General features: G+C 35.9%; 1 protein-coding gene across 6 annotated transcripts in view; it reads right to left on the bottom strand.

Annotated features, from left to right (window-relative positions):
- Positions 1-21,289, bottom strand: part of REV1 (REV1 DNA directed polymerase) — a 90,878-nt gene that overhangs the window by 36,388 nt on the left and 33,201 nt on the right. For 4 of the 6 annotated variants that reach the window (XM_081068471.1, XM_081068469.1, XM_081068470.1 and 1 more), the window contains 3 exons: positions 11,153-11,321; positions 4,938-5,090; positions 1,180-1,886 (listed from right to left, as the gene is read on the bottom strand). In XM_081068471.1, coding sequence (XP_080924597.1) covers positions 1,180-1,886; positions 4,938-5,090; positions 11,153-11,321 — 1,029 coding nt within the window. Of the gene's footprint in view, positions 1-1,179; positions 1,887-4,937; positions 5,091-11,152; positions 11,322-13,201; positions 13,398-21,289 lie in introns of all 6 variants that reach the window. The other 2 variants (XM_081068474.1, XM_081068473.1) reach the window with 1 other exon arrangement.

Here is a 21,289-nt window from a genome sequence, read left to right as displayed (position 1 = left end):
AGCCTTCCTGGCTCCCCTCTATATTACCTTGAGAAATAATTAGTAAAATAAATCTTAACAATCATAATTCTGCTGTATAAAAGTATTACATAAACACAATGCAAACAACCCAAAACAATGACTTTAAACATTCAAGTAGTACAGGATGCATATACCAAATACCTACTGAATGCTTTTATACAACACAAAATTTTCTCATTTTATTCCCATGCACGGAACTAATGCATAAGACTTCTTTGAAGCTCTCAAAATTAAATGGCCTTTAGGTTACAAGGCCAAGGTATGATGTCAGGATAATCTAATACTTACAGTATTACTCTGAAATACTTCATAAATAACAAAAGCATTTAGAAACACATCAAACACAGGACAATATGACAGAAAAAGCCCACACGGAGAGGCTCTCACTTTCTAGGACAGAACCATGAGCTTCTCTCTGCACCTCAGTTTCCACAGCTATAAATTAAAGGGTAATGTTAGAGATTCTCTGAGATCCCTCCCCTGAAAAAAAAAGAAGTATAACCTGTAAAAAGAACTAAAACTTCAAACCAGATACCAATTTATGGCTGGCACAGAAACATAGCCTGTAACTGCTGGTTTTGTTTGTTTTTTGATGACAGTTACTAAAAACAAAACAGAATTAACCAATCTACTTAAGTATGAAAATACTTAATCTCACTCCAAGTTTACCACTATAAAGATAACAGCTATGTCAGTTACTTAATTACTTAAAAATCATTAAGATGCAAGCTTCTTGAAATCAACAGTTACTCTTACCAAACCAATTCATTCTTACAGGAATTTAAACACTGAATATAATACACATTATATATTACATAGTTCAAAACTTCAACAGCTTATAAAGTCTACATGAGGAATGAATGTTAAGAATCCCAAGCCTGTTACTGTTTAAATTTAAGAAATATCAATTAGCCACACTTATATCTAATTAAAAAGTATTTTCACAAATAAGGTTTTCAATAATCCATTATACTTATTGTAATTTACATAACCTGACATTCCTAAAGACTTTTAGATTATGAGAGCTTGGTATTAATCCGAATACCAATGATAGCTTAAGAACAAAATGAGGTATTAATCTGAATACCAACGATAGCTTAAGAACAAAATGAACAAGCATGACTGTTTCTTAAGAAAACAATTTTAGCAAGTATCTACCTGTGTCAGTTACAAGTGCAGACCTGACTGTTTTCATTTTTTTTAACTTTTCCCTTCCTGGAAAGATACCACTACTTTGTCTTTGTAGGGTATTGACAAACTCAGTCAATTCACACTTCCACGTTGATATGTGATGCAGTCTTGAGTGAGAATAGAAGTCTGAAATAAAATTGCAGTCGGAGGGTTTGGATGGCACTGAAGGCGCTGCCTTGCTAAGAGTAGGTACCAAAGAAGTGCTTTTTGTGCTTGAAGGCCCCTGGACAGTGGAGTGGTGAGCACCATTTATTTTTGTGTTAGTGTGCAAAGATGACGACGAGGAGGAACTAGTTCTGTGTGGATTCCGCAAAGCACCTGTGTCTCTGGTGGAGAGTGACACCTGATGCCCACCGCAGTCTCTGAAGTCAGAGCTGCTGTGCTCAGCCTTCCCCTCCTCCTGGGCAGAGTCTGGGGACGGCCTGCTGGCAACACTGGTGCCCATGGGCACCAAGCAAGCCTGTGTCTTTAAGGCACCGTTAGAGCTATGAGTGTGTCCATTAAAAATGGCAGGGCTGTCTCTGTGATGCGGAATTCCATTTTGTTTCCTTCCTGGAAAGACCTGCTCCAGCTCCACAAAACTAAAATCATTATTTGCATCTTCTTCATTGCAACTGTTCATTCCATTGACTTTGACTTCGTTTTCTGTCTCAATCTTCTTAATTATATGATTTCTAAAGCAGGGAAAAAAAATTGTTCGTAAATTAATAATGCCTGACTTTAAAGCTAAAACAATTTTTCATTTAAATACTGTCTTAGTAATACACATTTTGACATGTCCCCCAAAAAACTAAAAGATGAAGCCACAAATTTTACATTCTTTTTCTTGAGATGATTCTTTGCTAAACCAAAGTAGCAAAATAAGTAGGAAAATTCTAGAACATTAATAGTCTTTTAGTTTTGTTTTTTTAAAAAACTTCAGACACTCCCAAAGAAGAAATATAATGGAAATTTTTTAAGATTAAGAAAAAAGATCCAAAAAAATTATTTCAATTACTTTTCCCACTAAAATTAATTGGGATCTGTAAGCTCTAAATATCCAGTTTAAAAGCACAGCATCTGGAACATACTAGGTAGTCAATAAAAAATTGCTGAATTAACATATATTCATTATGGGGCCTTAATAGAGCCGACTGTTACACAACTAGATAAAAAGAAAGAACCAGGTCAATGTGTATAGGTAAGTCAGTAAAGTTGGTCCCTAGAAAAATGAGGACGTTTGCCCTAATAACAAGGTAAGTGGCATTTCATTTCTAAGAAAAGCATATTTAGATGCCAAGGAGGTCCAAGGCAACCTGGACCAAGTTTCCTGATGTCAGGTTTATAAATAAATGCAGGTCCTATAGCAAATGTGATGATAAATTCACATTCTGGCTCCTCTAGAGGTTTGCTTGGTAGTACTCTGTAATAAAAACATAATTCATTTGCATTCAAAAGAATCTAAGTAACAAAAGCAAAAACCTGAATTATAGAGCATTAATTCATTCTCAGAAACACCGAAAGCATTAATCCAATTCCATTTCAGGCTCCAGATGAGGGTACCATACACAATACTAAGGCATAAGAGATTACCACAGTATTACCAAATTTGATCTAAAGTCCCTCATTCTAATACCAACGTGGTATGTTATTGAAGACAGTCTGAATTGAATACACTCAAATGTCATGCGAGTCAGATGCAAAACATTACCACCCATTTCTGGGTTGGCTCTAGCTGACCATCTCATGGAATATGACGGCCAACTCTGAGTAGGTCCATTCCTCACAGATGATCACACAGTGAAAGGGAAAAAGACGACCAACTGGAAACAATTAAAAGAGGAAGGACGAAAATCTAATTTGTTACATGTCAGAGAAAGTCTGGCCCATGACATAAAGACGAAGGGAGCAAAAGAAAAATCACTTGAAAGAATTTCAAAGAAATTTGCAAAGTGTATTGAACATACCAAAAAATAAGGATCACAGAAAGCAACAAAAGTGAAGTCAGAAAAGTCTTATCATCTATTTTTCTGTGTCGCAAATATTAAGATTCTTTACAATTATACTAGCAATACATGCAACAGAAATGTATATACTGGGAAGAAAACACAGTGCAAATATACATTTTTTTCTGTACTATAGTTTTTTAGCCTAGACAAATGGATATATTTACAAAGTACTGGAAACATGTCACTGGTAAATATACATTTATTAGGCAATAGAGTAAATGTACGAATATCAAGAAGTAAAATCTACTAGGTAAATTCTTCCTAAAATTGACACAAAGGAGAATTTCCAAAATCACGTACAAGTAGTCCCCTCCTTATCAGTTTCACTTTCTAGTTTCAATAACTTGTAATTAGCTGCAATTTCACTTTCTAGTTTCAATAACTTGTAATTAGCTGCAGTCTGAAAATATTAAATGGAGGATTCCAGAAATAAATAATTCATAAGTTTTAAACTGTGTGTCTGAGTAGCCTCATTACATAGGCATTTTATCATTTCACATAATCATAAGAGGGGTGACAGTACAATAAGGTATTTTGCAAGAGAGAGACAAACCTTATTCACTTAACTTTTAACATAGTATATTACAATTGTTCTATGTTATTAGTTATTATTGTTACTCTCTTACTGTGCCTAATTTATAAATTAAACTTCATCATAGGTATATATGTATAGGAAAAAACGTAGTGTACATGTTTTTAACATAGTATACATTATGTTCCAAGACTCCCAGTGGACAGTCTGAACCCTACCATCCACTAGGGTCTTAGAACATAATCCTCTGCAGATAAGGGAAGCTACTCTATTGTCTACTTTTATTAGTGTGGGAAAGAAAAAAACATGAAGTTGTGTATCGAAGAGGTTTTCTAATATTACTTGTATATCTTCACGGTACTAAAACAATTAAAAGTTTTAGGCAATGTAAAAACATTTGAATATGCTTAAAGTGGGTACAAATTAAAGAACAAATGACAACAAAAACTACAGAAGGTAGTGACATCGGATCCTCCCAGATTAATTAGACTCCTGGTCTTCTGGAAAAAATATATACAACTCCCAAAGCAAGCAATTTCACAAATAAGGAGAAGGCTGATGATAATGAGCCACCTGATAATACAAGTTAAGGTCCACACCAATTAATTGTGAAACCAATTTACCTAGGATTATTGTAATTAAAGCTTAAATCAATATATTTTTAAAAATCAGTCACAGGAATAAACTCTAGATTCACCTCTAACTCTGTAACAACTAAATTTTAGGGTCAAAAACTAAATTTCCATTGATATAAAATATTTACGTTTATCATTGTTATAAATTTAGAATTTTTCAAAAACAAACTAGAAATGTTAACATTTTTGTTAACTATCTTTATGCATGGCACATAAAAATACAGTTGGTGTAATCAGTTCATTTTCTGAGAAAGCAACATTCTATAGCAAATTTCTTGTGTGGAAATAATTACTTTCAGGAAAACCCATGGAAAATTTTGCTTCTAATTCAAGGTCCACTAGTTTAACATGGGACTCTAAAATGACTGAAAAAGCTTCCCTATTTACATTTTATTTATGGAACGTTTACGACAAAAACAATTTTTAGGGAAGACACCCACGCCCCTATTTCAACATGTTTAACACAGATGAATGGCCAGGTTTCATATTTGTTTCCCACCTCAGCAGAGCAGGGGCCATACCCACTGCTAACACCCAGCTCAGTAGCTTTCCCTCTCCAGACAAACTTACACCCTGCTGTTGAGCTGTTTGGCTCTATTGCTTGGACCGGGGACGGGGTCCTCAGGTTTGCATACAGGATTGAAGCTGAGAGCTTTCTGCACAGTGGACTGCTTGCTGTACAGCTGATAGGGGATGTAGGACAGAAGTCGTCCAGCTTTGATGCTGAAACAAAAAAGTAACACCAATTTAAGAGTTCAATACTTGGGGAAATAAGCTTCATGAAGAGTCAGTGTTCTTAATAATGACAGTATTTCAACAAGTCACCTGTTTTCTTAGTTTATTCCTTCTCCCTCTGCCTTAGTGGTCCTAATACAATATAATCTTAAACACTTAAATTAAGAATGAATGACATTCCGTTCATAAAAAGACACACATGAGATTTAAAAAATGAGTGGCCAACAATCCATGAGACATGAGACAAAAACATGAGACAAAAACAACTGTAGAGTAGGATGAGCAAAACTACAAGCAGAGTTGGATTAGTCAGTATTTTCATCATCATGATTTTCACATTTACAATTCTCCCTCAAACAATTGACACAGAATCATCAAGACTTTCTCAAATCCCATCACATATTAAGTTTTCCCAGAATAAGTAAACTGGATGATGATTCTCAATTTCCACAATTCTTGTTAGTTCTATTAAACGTGAAACATTACAAAACAAAAAATATGACAAAATAAACAACCTCAACTTTAAGAGTAATAACTAATTTATACTATTCTTATGTATTTAAGACATCAGCAGAAAAGACCAAGGCAACACGAGGATTACTGTAATCTGAGGTGGTAGTACCGTCACACTGACACCCCCAAACACCTACCTATTTCCTCTGTGCATCTTCCGAGCTAAAACTAACTTGATTAAGTGGTCTTAAACTAAGTTGTTTTCTAATAAATTGATTTATATGCATGGTTATTATACTGTTTAAAATATCATTTTCAATTCAAATTTTAAAATAGCCAACCAATATATCTATGCTAATATACACACTTTAAAACAGGCCCCTTAAGTATCAGGAAATATTTCTAAACACATCTTGGGCTTTAAACCTAAAATACACACTAAGAAAGTCGTATTTTAATTATTTTGGAAGACATTAGTAAATAGACTGAAAATAATTTTCAAGAGTTTTGACATTTTAATTTTCTCAAAGGGCACTACAGAAAACATTTATTTAAAAAAGTAACAACCAGGTAAGAAATGACTGAATTGGCTTACAAAAAAACCAATTTAAAATACCGAGTCAACTGTGAATACAGGAAAACATATATACTCTAAAAATGGAACTACATAATGTTTCAGACTATGGCCTTTATACATTAGTAGGTAGTTAGTCATTCTACCTCAAGTGCTTAAACTGTATCCAAAATGCTAAAACTATTAAATTATGATGGTAAAGAACATACTAGTGACAACACCTCAAGTTGTATTTACTTAAATAGACTTATTATTGGGCTAAGTTAGTTTTATAAAGATTACAGATTATATTCAAACATTAGAATCAAAATCCTAAAATTAGACCATTTATTACTTTATTCTGTATCAAACTTTTCTTCCTTTAGCAGTTGGTGTCAACTGTTGTATCTCACCTGCCCCCGCCTCCCCCCAGAAATAGAGGCACTTAATACCTGAAGCAGGACCCTAACCCTAGCCTCCCACCCTTCTCCTCACATGTAGTTATAACTCAGGGGTGGCAGAGAGTGAAACTACACCTGAAGGAGGCCAGAGGGCAATGAACAGAGGAAATGCCTGTGATCATGCTCGTTTCTCCCACCCACTGACAGCATGCTGGGGTGACACGGATTTTCAGGGTGCTCTGTACTATGGTCAACACTGATCACACACAGGGTGTAGGACCTTGTCCCACTCCTAACAAGAGCCATGTCTCCCAGCAGAATTTTTAGGCTTATGTAACTAAGTCCATGGAGACTGATACACAATGAGAGCCAATTTAAATACTGCAGGTCTCAAATCAGATCTCCTCAGAGACACCTAGTAAAAGGAAGTAAAGCCCAATACACTACTGTTAGACAAGAAATTCTTTTAATCCGAAGCTAAAACAACTACATATTTATTGTATACTGCTAATTATTCCTGCTTATCTATCTACAGATATACAGCCAGAAACATAATCTGAAAGCATATTTTTAAAAGATCTTCTTTAACAGCTCTCAGGGATTAATTTCTTAAGTTTTTAATTTCGCCACTTATCTTAGAAAAAATAGAGCCAAATATCAAAATCAAAATTTCAAAATTAAAAGGAGCTTCACTTTACCAAGACGACTTCCTTACCTACTGAGCTTTCCATGTACTGTACACTGAAAATATATTCTGATTTTTATGAGTTTACATTCCATACAATGGATCAGACACAGATTCATTACAAGTGAAATACTCACCTATTTTGAAGAGTCTTAATTTAGTTCTTGCTCGGTCCTACAGCCCACTGCATTTAAGTTATATCTAAAACAAAACTTTGTATCTAATAGTTCTCTAAACCATATCCTATTTCTACCAACTCACAATGAATTTACACTGACAGTTATAACCAGATTTTGGGAAATTTTACAAAAATGAAGATACAACAAAATCATCACTACATTAATTTCTATTCCAAACCTTTCTTGCTGGCTTGTAGTAATAGCACTTTCTTTACAGGAAACAATTCTGTCCATCAAATGTGTTTACAGTTTCAGTCAATGTTGCAGTCATCCTCTATTAGAAAAGCAGCATCTAACACTGGTATCCCCATTGTCTATCCATTCAGGTATCCAAGTTCTTCCATGTTCAAAAGTGATTTAAGGTAACAAAAGATGTGATTATGTGCTAAGGAAAAAATGAGCTGTTTTTGCCTATTATTCCAGTATTACGCAAAAATCATCCTGATGTATCAAAATTAAAATTCCCTTCACCCCACCTCCGCTACCTAAACTTTCCAACCACTCACCAAGACAAATGAGCTCCGAGAAGGAAATAAACAGGTATGAAAATATGTACATGACTTCTTGCCCTTTCTCCTTCATTGTCCAGATTGTTTTTTTAGAGTCATGCACATTTTCTATGGAGAATAAATTCAGGGAAGACACAAAAACACAAGGGAAATGAAAAAAATCATGAAAGATAAAGTTGCAATCAGGTGAGTTGTATAAGCACTGTAGTATTGACACTACATGTAATTAGAAACAAAGTTTCAACCCATATGAAATATGGACCCTCAGAGTATCTGAGTATATGACAAATGTGCTAACGCAGAGTTTGGGAACTTAAAAAGAAAGGACAAACTGAGACTCAGTCACTCTCATGGAAGACCCCAGTGAGCGGCAGAATTGGAACAATGGAGACCACAGCCCTCCACTCACAGTAGAACCATGAGAAGAACCTAACCACAGGAGGCAGGCTCGTATGCTCAGAAGAAAACACAAAATGAAGAACAAAAACAAACTCGACCTGTAATAACTTAGGACAATGTTTTCAAACTGCGTACCATGGCACTCCTCAGGCTTGATGAGGCCCTGGGTGGATCACAGCAGCTTCTGATAAACTATTTACTCTACACTCAAATTTCAATGTAAAATTATTTGAAGAAAAGGAATATGGCAAAAATGTGAGCACTACTAACTTATACTATATGCAAGTGCAGGATTTGCAAGGCAGAAGTTTCAGTACAATAATCTCAGGCCTTCCACTACTGCACACAGGCTTCTTCTCATTAAGGACTTTCCTGCCCCTCAGTGCCCATGGCCCTGTAATCATGCGTACATTAACTCAGGTTTCATGGCACACACACAGACACCAGAGTATTCTAACCAAAGCCAAGTAATCACCCCACACACTAAGAAGTGGTAGTTGCTTTTTAAAATGCTCAAACTAAAAACAAGAAAGGTAATCATAGAAGAGAATATCCTGTGTCATCCATTAAACAGCTAATACAATGTCGAAAATTTTAAGTAGAATAAAATCTCATTAAAACACTGCTTAGAAGAGATTAACAAGATTGGGATTAATATGTGTGTGAGAAAGCAGCACTGTGATTTAACCAAAATGTCCCATGTTATGACACAGTAGCCACCGGGCATTTATTTTATGTATTAAGGTATATGCGCAGACTGATCCATTTCCACACGGGCCAGTTCACCTACAGCAAGCTTAATTAAATGACAAAGAGCAGACCCAAGTAGGAGTCCGAAAATGTGGACCCGGTGTCCTGCTGTTCTTGGGCAAATCAGGTAACCTTATTAGCCCTGCCTTCACACATATAAAATGAAGGAAATAGGCCATGAAATCATGATATCTTAACTTGCTTGTTATTTAAAAACAGATGATTAAGCCTGATTTCCAAGTAAAATGAAATCTGTTAAGGTGAATTTTAAAACCTATAACTGCCACAGTTGCTTTTTCTATTGCATTATTTCTCTAGTTGCATTCAGCGCCAGAAGAGCAGGTGTAAAGAAAACAGCTGTAAGAAAAACACATTTTCGAAGCAAATCAAGTCCTACCCAGCAAGAGAGCTCTTTACTCCCATTTTCCTACTGTCCAGGGATCGTTCCATTCCCTCCAAAGCCAGACTAATATCCCCAGATCCAAATTGTAGCCCTAGCACAAGGACAGGACTGGAACGTCTGCATGTGACAACGCACAGCTGACTCTGGAATGATCCTTCTTATACTGAAAATGCCACCGTTCCTTTTTAAGGAGACACACACAGCTCAAGGCTGTGCTCACTGGTTTTATATAATGAATGGACAGAGGCACGGTCTTGAGAACACAGCACAAGGAATCAGTGAGATGCTCTAGGGATGGGCCTTCAACTTAATCTCCCCAGGTTTAAAACACCCTTAATCTATAAAATCCATTTGGCTTTCTGGAAGCCAAATGAACTTATTTTAAAATGTACCTTTGACCTTTTGGAATTTATTTTTTAATATTTACAGAATAAAAATAACAGCAATTACTTCTCACATATACGCCTCTGCAATGTACCAGGCGTTGTACTAGCTTGCACAAATTATTTCCAGTTCTCACATAACCAACCATAGCAGGTAGATATTAGCCTTCCTTTACAAATGAAGAGATGAAGTGCAGGATGACTGCATAACTCTTCCCAAAGTTACACAAGATGACAGGGACACTCAATTCCTGAGTTCTGATGCGAACCTAGGTGTCTCCAGGGCCCAAGCACAGCCCTCCCACTGCTCTGCTGCTTCCCACTGAGTCTGGGCTGCTACACCTGCTATGCAAAGGAACTGAGCAGTACTAAATCTGCTGAATAAATTCACGGAAAGTGTCAGAGGTAGTGGAACTTAGGATTTAAAAAAACTTGAAGTTGACTAAAACTACTTGTTTTAGTCAATTAGCACTAGAATTGTTTCACTAGCACCCCATTATACAATTTGACCATTCTTTCATAAAATGATGACAATCTATTCATACATAAAATTACGATTTTTAATATTTTTACTTTCAATTTTTATAAATCTAGCAATCACTCATACATTTACATACTATTTCAAAATGTAAGTCACTTAAATTATGGCTCATGTCCAAAGTTCCAGATGACGTATAAATTTAGGTAGTTATGATGAATGGCCAACACCGACTTACAAGATTATCAATTCCAAACCAACAGAAGAACCATACTATAATAGCTAAAAAATATATATGAATACAGCAAATTGTTCTTCCTCTTTGCCCTCATTCCTACACATTCCCTTGATCTTCTTTTTCCCCCTTAGCATGTGATATAGTTTACTCATTAACTTTTAACATGTGATATAGTTTACTCATGTATTAAGCATATTGTTCAGTATCTGTTTCCCCCCAGTAGAATGTAAACTCCAAGTGATAGGGAAGAGATCTGTTTTGTTCGCTGATATTTCCCAACTACATGGAGCACTACCTACCCCATAATAGGTGCACAAATATTTGTCGAATGGATAACTTGCTTAATCAGCTCCCTCCCATCAGTGCTTCGTGCTGCTTACTTGAGTCATCGCCCCTAATTCCTGATAGCTGAGGTTCCAAGAACACTAACGTACTACTTTCAATAGGACATCAAATCCTAGGCCACCTGAATTATCAATATGAAGTTAAAGAGTATGGTGGTGTTGTTTAAGAAATTAATTACTTTTCACTCTTAAGGTAAAAGGCAATGTAAGTATCTGTAAGAGAACTAAAACATATTCCAATTTTTAAAATTTTTTAATTAAAAAATTAAACTTACCTTTCCACAATCCATTCTGGCCGAATTACTTTTTCCCCCTTTAATTCTTTGATTTTGGCAGTAGGAAGATTTGTGGCAATAATGTGTGTTGTTTTGGATCTGGAATAATACACATGGTATTGGCCCCCATGCAACATCATTAGCTTCCTCAATTCCTCAGCAGAAGGATCTGTAAGATCAATTGTTAAAATATATAAAGAACTTTATACATAAGCAGAGTCCTAGCTGAATAATCCCCTAAACAGGCCATTCAACATTATCACTGGTTCACTTTCTCCTGGGCTGTGTTGCCAGTAGATGAAGTCGGGAGGTAAATCACAAGGTGACAAAGCTATTTTGCCTCAGCACATCCTCTTCCTCTGGCTGCTAGAGACAGCCAACCAACACAAAACATCTACTGCTAAGAGGGGCCTAGAAGAGCAAAGAGGGACCTCAAGTAATGAATCAAATACGCATAATGGAGCAAATATTTTTAAATTTTGACTACATTTAGCAACATGATATTGGTACCTTATATTTTTAAAAATTCACAACTGTAAAGTCAGTTTACAGAGACTCTAATCCTACAGCTCCTTTAGAATATAGCAGGTCCTCAAATAAGGTCATTTCTTTAAGTTGATGAGACGCCCTAGGAACTTAATTCTTGTTTGTATTAATTAGCCTGTGGTAAAACTGGTTTTGTTGTATGTCATTTTGCTGAAAGTCACGGAACCTATTGATGACGTTAAGTGAGGACTTATTTTAACAGTCGTTGTCAGATAAACTGCTCATACTTACTATGAGCAGACTTACTGTAAGGTTTTAACAACAGACTTCACTCCTATGAAATAATTTTAAATTTTAAGAAAATATAAGAAAAGCTGAAATAATCTTATTCAGTTTCCTAATATGAATTTGCATCAAAGCCAAAAAACAAAGTTCACCAATACAGAAAAACACACTGCAGACCAAGAAACATAGTTTTCTTAACTTTGTTTCAAAATACTTTATTCTCAATAAAACCACGGAAAAATAGCTTAAAACAAGAATCAATGTATTTTATGCTTTCCCATAAAAAGAAATTTTTGACTCACTAGTTTGACTGGCATTCACTATTATCACATTAAGCTAATTATTTTCAACAGAGTTTCTATTTCTTTCACCTATTATCCTAATGAAAGCTCTAAATCACACCACCCCTGGCAACAGCTGTACCCTCGGTGGAGGTGGGGTGTCATAGGAGGCTTATATATCTACTTTGTTATTCAAGCAACATATTTTCCTCAAGCCCAAGCAACACAGGTCCAAGTATTTAAATGACCACTTTTATAACAAAAACTATCTAATTAGGTGAGTTTTGGTCTTTAGAAAAAGGAAAAAAACTAACACAGCACATATAGATATGCCAGGTTTGATCAATTCTTGGTAAATTCTTACACCGTGGAATTCATTTTATGTTACTGATCACATATACTGGCAACTGTCTGATAGAAATATAATGTGACACAGAAATGTAAGCCACATATATAATTGAAAGCTTTCTAGTAACCTCATTAAAAACAGCAAAAGGTGCAACTAGTTTTAATACTATTTTTACTTAAACCAATAGATCCAAAATATTATTTCAACATGTAATCAAATACAAAACATTGGGATATTTCACATTCTTTCTTTTCATACTAACTCTCCAGGAATATAAGTGTATTTTACATTTACATCTCAATTTAGACTAGCCACATTTCAAGTGCACACATGTGGCTAGTGGCTACCAAACTGGACAGAGCACCAGAAAGAGAAATGAAAACAACTTTTGAGTGAAATTAATTCAGATTCTTAATGGAAGGTTTTCCGGGCTTGGGGATCACAAAATTTAAACCAGAGCATCACAGTGACTTAACGTAAAACGGTGGAAATTAAACAGCTAGCCAGTCAGGAAACTATAGTTTACTTCTTTCTTTCCCTAAGACTAGAACCTGGCTTACCTTAAATAAGTTAATCTACAACTTTCCTTAACCAATTGCAATTGCATTAAGTGAAATGGAAAGTAGCAGGCTGCCAGGAACACATTACCTTTGCATATACACACTCATGAAGCACTCTGCCTTCTACTAGGTGCTCTTTGCAATCTAATGACTGTAGAAATTTGGAACTGGAAAACCTGGAGAGTTCCTTGTCCTTTTACGGGATGAAGGTAAGGGGGCTCCTTGAAGTTCAATTTTGAAACTTCGTACATTTCTTCCGTTTGAAGTAGACCATGAAAACCAATCTATTAAAAGGTGAGATCACATAAACTATGGTGTCAGACTGACATGGGTTTAATCTTGACTTTAACATTCTTTAGCTGTGTGACTTTGGACAAGCACTGAACTCCTTTAAGTTTTCTCCTCTTCCTTTACAAATAAACAAATAAGGCCATAACGACAAAGTAAGTTTGGCACATAGGAAGCACTCAATATAAAAACTGTTATTATGAAGCATGATGAACATCAGAACTCCTTTCAAGCAATGTCTAATGCTTAAGACTGCTGCCCTAGACCCTACGAAAAATGATGGAAGTCAGTACATATGCTGACACATGGTTGGTGGCCTTGTCAAACCAAACAGAACTAACAACAGTGCACAATGGACAGAGGCCAGGAACCACTCCGTCAGCCCAAACAGCCTGGCATACATTTAGGGAAAGTCTATCCTCCAAATCTTTACAGTTAGTGTTACACTAGAGAATGTCAGAACTAAAAGAACATTTAGAGACCTAATAACCATTTCATTTCCCACATTGATATAAACGAGATTAATCCAGTTAAACCGACTGGACCAATTCAAGTAGTTAGTAAATAAAATTCACATTCCTCAAACCTCATTACACATCTTCACCGTGCGTATTAAGTTCATTAGAGTATTCAAAAGGCAACTGAATCACCAACAAATATCATCACCACCGATTATTACTGACATTTTGGTGAAGAACCTTTAAGTAAAACAGTGTCTCTGAGGCTTGGCAGCTCCCAAAAAGACTTTATCAGAAAAAAAAAAAAACAATTGGTTCTTACAAAAGATTTTTAAAGGGCCATATGCCAACTGAATTATTTCTTTAAAGCTCTACCACATTTTTAAACAAGCAAATTATTATTCATTAGTGCACTTAATAAAGTTTCTTATAAATAACATCAACTTTAGGCAGATTAATGTACAGAAAAACAAATCCCAGATTGGAGAGATTAAGGTAAATTTCCCAAGTCACACACAGCTAGTGGGAGAGCCCCAACTCAGGTCCAGGTGTGTGGCCCCCAAAACTCCGACTGGATCAAGTCCGCAGGGTGCAAGCCTGGAGAGAGGATCTGCTTCCCAGCTGCAGGGTGACACTGAACAGTAACTGACATCTCGGCCACTGACTCCTCATGAAGAAACAGTCTCAGTCTCCTCATGGACAAAATATTGAAGATCCCTTACAAAGCTACTGTACGATTATATGCACTAAAACCATTACCGCCAGCAAACAAAATTTGAAAACTATTTCACGAGTTTATGAGGGAAAGCAAAGCAAGTCACATCACACCCAATTTTACAGATAAAAAAACTAAAGCAGAAAAATGTAAATGAGGAAAAACAAATACACACATACAGAAATTAGCAAGACACTGGAAAGGGCAGGTTAACAACTCACATATCTTGATTATCTAATAAACTACAATGTGTTATACACAAAACAGATACAAAATTTAAGAAGTTTAAAAGTCACAGAACAGAAAGTACTTACAGCAAATATTTTCTCTATTCTGGCCAATAAAAAACGTGATTTAAGGGGAAACACAGTGAACAGGAAATCCAAAGTCCTGGGTCTAGTCTGACTCTATCCATAATCTAGCCATAATCATCCAGGTGACATTAAGAACTTTTCTAGTATCTTTTGTGTTTTAGTGTGACAGAGGTCAAATGGGATGATTGAGCACATGACCTCTAAGGTTCATTTTAGATCTAAACTATTATAAATCTATTTAGTTTCTAGACAAATTCTATGTTTTACCACTGCTCATATTCCATTATAAGTAGGTTCCATTACATCAAATACTATCACAGAAAACAAAATCAGTATTACAAAACCAACTCTACAACCCATCAAAAAGTCAGCAAGAGTGCTCTGACAACCTGGTGAAAGTAAACCATCTTTAATGACGTGTGTATTATCACGTCAATTGATAATTTGTCAATTGATAATCACGCCAGCTCAACTGAGTTCATCCTCTATAACGGAAGTTCTATGTCTGATAGTACTAGATACTAACAATATTTATGAGTAGAAGGCAAAGATTTAAGGGGTTTTCACTTCGATTATTCCCTCAACAAGCAATATTGTCCACATCATCATTTGCATCTATGCATGCACTAAGTATTTGTGTATCTGTATGTATGTATCATCATACATCCCTACCGGCCTACACCAACTTCCAGAAAGTCTATTAAAACACCAGTACAGAAGATCGAGGACATTTGAAGAGAAGGTATAACTATTATTTATATTTGTGGCTTCACGACTGAGTCTAGGCAGTGGTGGTCTGAAACACGAGCAAGATGCTGAGAAAATCTCCTCTATGACAAAGCAATTTGGCAATCATTTTTACTAGCAATAATCCTAAATATTTGATCTAGAAATTTAAGATCAGTTATCAGTTTCCCTAAGCCACTATATTTAACAAAATATGTTTTTAAAGAGATACACAATACTTGGCATGTCTTATTATAAAGTTAAGTGCTTTCAATACACGTTTACTAAACAACATAATAAAGGTAAACTTTACACATGACAAAAAATTTGAAAATACTATTTTTTTTATTTCCTGTATGCACCAGACACTCATGTGTGTCCCTCATGTCAATCTTATTAAAAAAAAAAATCCACCTCTTTATAGAGCAAAATAACAAACTGTCAATTTTATAACCATGGCAGGTAAAGAGAACTGAGAAAAGAAAATTAACCTTCACTTTATGCCTATTCCAGTCAGGTACTTTACATACTTGATCTCACTTAATCCTCACCAGCAGGGATTCCTTTATGGGAATTCAACAGTCCAGTCTCAGAACCACGAGTTCTCTGTGAGATTATTAATGTCATTTCAGTACTATACTTATGAAACAGACAAACAAAACCAAGCATTTTGGGCGCTCACTTGGATAACCGTTTCATAACTAAGCACTGTCCCATGACTGCAGTGCCCAGGTTTTGTTATGAAGGTGCTGGTGCTCTCACATGCACTGCTTTAAACGGCATGGACTCCTCTGGCCGATAGACACAATGGTGTATTATTCAGCCTTAAAAAGGAAGCAACTCGAATACATGCTACAAGGTTCTAGATGAAGCTTGAACACATTATGCTAAGTAGAATACGCTAGTACAGACACACTGTATGACTCTGCAAACACTGTATGTATCTGGAGTAGTCGAATTCATAGAAACAGAAAGTAGAATGGTGGGTGCCAGGGGGTGGAGGAGGGAGAACTAGGGAGCTCCTTAGTGGGTATAGTGTTTCCCTTTTGCAACATGGAAAGGCTCCGGGGACCAGTTGCAAAACAAGGTGAATATAGCTAACACTGCTGAACTATAAACTTAAAAATGGTTAAAGTGGTATTTTATGTTATGTGTAATTTATCATAATTAAAAACTTTTTTAAAAACCACATTTGGACAGCCATTCCAAACACAAAAGAACACGCAATGTACTAGTTAGTATCACATATGCACTGTAAGCAACAATTTTGTTTCAGCAAAACAGTATCACTCACATATTAACTTGAATTTTAGCCACATTTAATTTTCAATTCTGCAAAACCCATAATTGTGAGAGCTTGATAAAACATTCTTATTACTCCTACCATTTTAGAGATGCTTGTGGAAATTAAATAGGTTAAAACCTCAGCTGTAAGAAAAGATGGGATCAGCTAATAAATACAAAAGACCCGGAATTAAAGTCTTGACTTCTGATCCCATGCTTATTCTCCAATTTATTACCTCTCAATTAATTTTTTTAAAAAATCCATATTCTGCACTTCAGAAAAAAGTTTTTAGGCGAAAGATCAATAAAAATAAAGGGAGCCACTTGCAGAATAAAAATTTCTATATTAATCCTAGAATCAGCACACAATCAACTTCTCTAACTTTTTAAAACTTTGATACTCTAACCGGAGAACTAGAAGTTGCTACGTGAAAACTTACTAGAAGATTTCAACAGAAGTGAAATGATGAGGGTTTCTCATTACATCCTTTGAAGCCAAAATTCTTAGCTTCTTCAGCACCCTGCATGGTTTTGTAAAGCAGACCAACTTCAAATAAAAGAGGACTGTAATACAGCAACATTTTCAAGTCTGAACAAATTTAAAAACAGGTTCTATAACTATCTTACATCTTCAGCAGATATATACTCCCCTTTCTTTGCTGTGTACACTTATAATGTGCACCCTTTCTTGACGAAACACGAGATCCTGCAAAGAACAACTGATCAACAAGAAAATGCTTTTCACTTAAAACTGTATTTCACACTGAAAGGATGGTACAATTTAAGAAAGTTACAAATATCTTAGAAAGCTTTGCAAACCTGTAACAATACACCTTCTAAGGACAGTGGTGGTCACTCAGCCAATAAAATACCACATTAGTGCTGACTGACTGAAGAGAAGAGGCTCTGTCTTCTCTACGTAGGGGGCGGTGGGTGTGTGCCGCTGACTGTGCGCTTGGCTGTCTGCACAGTATTGCAATTCAGGACTTGATGATGAAGAACACAGGTGGCTACATTTCTTGGGCAACAGAATGGGGAGAGTTGTTAACTTACGCAAGAAACAAAGTAATTTTGGTCAAAAAATACCTCAATGAGAAAAATGTAGCTCAAAATTAAGGTTGCCCATTTTATTTAAAACAACTGTACCATTTTAGGACGAAGGGGAACCGGTACAATGGCAACATGGGAAAAAGAAGTCTCAAATGCCTGAGCTAAACAAATGTCTGTTCCTTTGTTTAAAACAGCCCTACGAGGCTCTTTTCCCTCAAAACAGCTATGTCAGATGATGCCCAATGTGGAGGGTAGAACAAGGTGGGACAGTTCTACTCTACTTCCTGTAGGTCAGACTATGCACCTCAAGAATTTATTCCATTTATGATTCAATGTATGCAAGGCCCTGACCAATGTCATTAGAGAAGTACAGTAAAAATCAACCAGGAAGAATCCTCTACAGACCTCAAGCCAAGTCATACTGGCTAATAAGCATTTACTGATGTTCAGTCATGTACAAAACACCAAAGGAAACAAATTAAGAAACTGCATTGCCTTAATGAAGATGACAGATGGAGACATTTAAACAATGGATTTTTAATTTTTTTAAAATAGCAGAACCCTTATTTCAAGTGAACCCCCAAAATACCAAGCAAATAAAAGTAGTATTGTATAAGACAATTTTATTATGAAAGTTCAACTTATAACTTGCTAACAACCATTCTGCATTTCAGCATAATACTGAGAAAATTCTGATTCACATACTTTAGAACTATTAACATTTCCAACTATTTAAAAGATTCCAAGGTCTATGTAAAAACTGTTAACCTGACAGCAAAAGGTAAATAACATATTTGAGTATTTGTTTATCTGTTTTCAGTATACTTAAAAATACTGTAATTTTAAGACCGAAACTGTTAAGGCATTTTGGAACTCAAGTTGATAACCAATTCAAAACAACCAGCAGCTTTAACCAGGCACCTAATAGCATTCATTACTTAACGATATCTGGAGAGATAGGAACCTTATTTACTCATGAGTGTATCCTTAGTAGCCATATTTCCAAGCATCCCACTTAGAATTTAGTAAGGATTCCACAAATAATTTTTAACACAAATGAATAATATGATACATCAGAAAAAAGGTTAATGGGCACATAGAGCTAACAAACATTTGATTGGGCCAAACCTGAAACTAAGCAGGATTTTCACATTAAGATAAACTGAGGCAAGATGAACAAAGCTTTAGGGGACTGGGGAAAGAGGTGGACATAGGGTTTAAAGCACACTTTCAAAAAACTGGGAACAGTCTAGTTTTGGAGGGTTGTGGGGTGAATTAGCATGAAGATCAGACTGAGAGGACAGGACAGGGTTTGGATCTATGCTGGGGAGTCCAGAAAAAGAACTAGGACCAGTGGATAGAAGTTACAGAGAGGCATGCTAGCTCACTAGGACAATCACACCTGTTTGAACTGGCTTGCCTCCCAAAAGGTATAGCACCACTGGAGTCATTTCAAGAGGCTAAGTGTGGTCTGTCTACTTATCGACGACACCGAAGAAGGACACTCAGAGACAATGATTCAAGTCCCCTGCAACCCCAAGTTTCTGAGCCTGTGATCTGTAACAAGGGTCAGCTAAACCTGGCCCACCTGTCCTTCTAAATGGTACTCTGCCACTCTCATCACTCACATGTTGCCTCGGGATGTTTTGGGGTGACAAGAACAGACCTGAGTAGCTGCGACACAGAGTGCATGGCCCACAAAGCTCTGGACTTTTACAGAAAGTATGCCAACCCCGACCTAAAATACAGCCAAAGATGACCACTTTAGGAGACCCAACGCAAAACATACTATTTGATTTAAATATTTCTATTAGCTACCATTTCAGATCTCACTAAGAGAGGACAGGGCAGCTTATGCTGCAGTAACATACTCATTTGATCTCAAAATCTCAGTGACCGACAGCTAAGGTTTATTTTGGAGCATGTCTAGCCCATGCTCCAAAATGTCCACGGAGCTGTGGTTCTATGTTATCTTTACTCCAGGGTCCAGGCTGATGGAGCAACCTCTATCTGAAGCACAAACTGGCTCTTGAAGCTTGATCTCCAATGTGATACAGTATACCATTTCTGCTCATATTTTGTGAATAGGCCAACCCTGACTTCAGCAAGTACGGAAGTATAATCCTCTCCCAGGAGGGCAAGCAGATTTGGGTGGGGGGAAAAAATACAATCCACCATACAGTGTATTCAGAAAAATTTACATCAGTAATTTGTTTTCCTTATTTCTGCAACCTATCTGATCAATAGCATATTTCTATTCCAGTATCTTCAGCCTAAAAGCAAAAATGGCTCTAATGTCATTTCATGTTTTTTAAGACAAATAATATTAATGCTCAGAATTATTTAAAGGTTATTCTCTATTCTAATAAAAGATGCCTAGAAAAAAAATTGGAAAATAGTAGAAAATACATCACTCAGATCTATGCCCAAAGAAAGGAAATACGGGGATATATTTACTTCTAGCATTGTTTTCTGTGCTTTTGTTTTTTAAGTTGGGTGATCCCCTACTTTCCATTTTACATCCTTTCCTCATTTCCCAGTAAGTTTTTTATTACAAATTATAGTTTGCTTTTGTTTTAAGTCACCTTGTAAATGGTATAATCTATAACTAAATTTCTATTCTTACACAATACTTTGCTTTTAAATAAAACAATGTGATGAGATTATCTTTTACATAAATTGTATACTAGGGGACCAATTACTTATTGCCTTAGAATAGACTCTTAGACTAATTGTAATTATTGAAAGTGGCAGCATATCAAAGGCTGTTCATATATTTCGTATGTTGACACTTTCCAAAGGAAGTCTACCGTTATACTACTACTCTCACTCCAACAACGAATGGAGCAGTTAAGAGCAGTTATTTCATCATCCATGCCTGTACTGGGTATAATCGTGTAATAATTTTAAAAAATAAATAAACTTTGCAAAAAATCCATCTTGATTCGCTATGCATTTCTCTATTAATGAAGTTGAACCTACTTCCATGTTTGCTTCCCAGGTCTATTTCCTGAAATATATTGTTTCTGAAATCTGCCTTCTAATCAGTTGGGATCTTAGTGTTTTATTTCCTATTATTTTGACATATAAGCTTTTTCCAGTCATCCAATTTGTTGTAACAAATTATATTAAATAATCCTCCCATTTCCCTCTCTGATCAATGGAAAACTCTTCTATAACTTAAAATATTTAATGTAGTGCTGAAGTGCTAGGCTGTTCTAAGTGTTTTAGAAATATTAACTCATTTAATTTATAACAAATACATACATACACAAACGAGATCTAATTTACATGTCAAATTTATGCACATAGTCTAAGCTACTCTAAACCACATATCTGTC

Source organism: Rhinolophus hipposideros (genome assembly GCF_964194185.1).
Source record: "Rhinolophus hipposideros genome assembly, chromosome: 12".
Lineage (NCBI taxonomy): Eukaryota > Metazoa > Chordata > Mammalia > Chiroptera > Rhinolophidae > Rhinolophus > Rhinolophus hipposideros.
The sequence above is the reverse complement of the archived record's forward strand: the minus strand, read 5'-3'. Positions and strand labels throughout refer to the sequence as shown.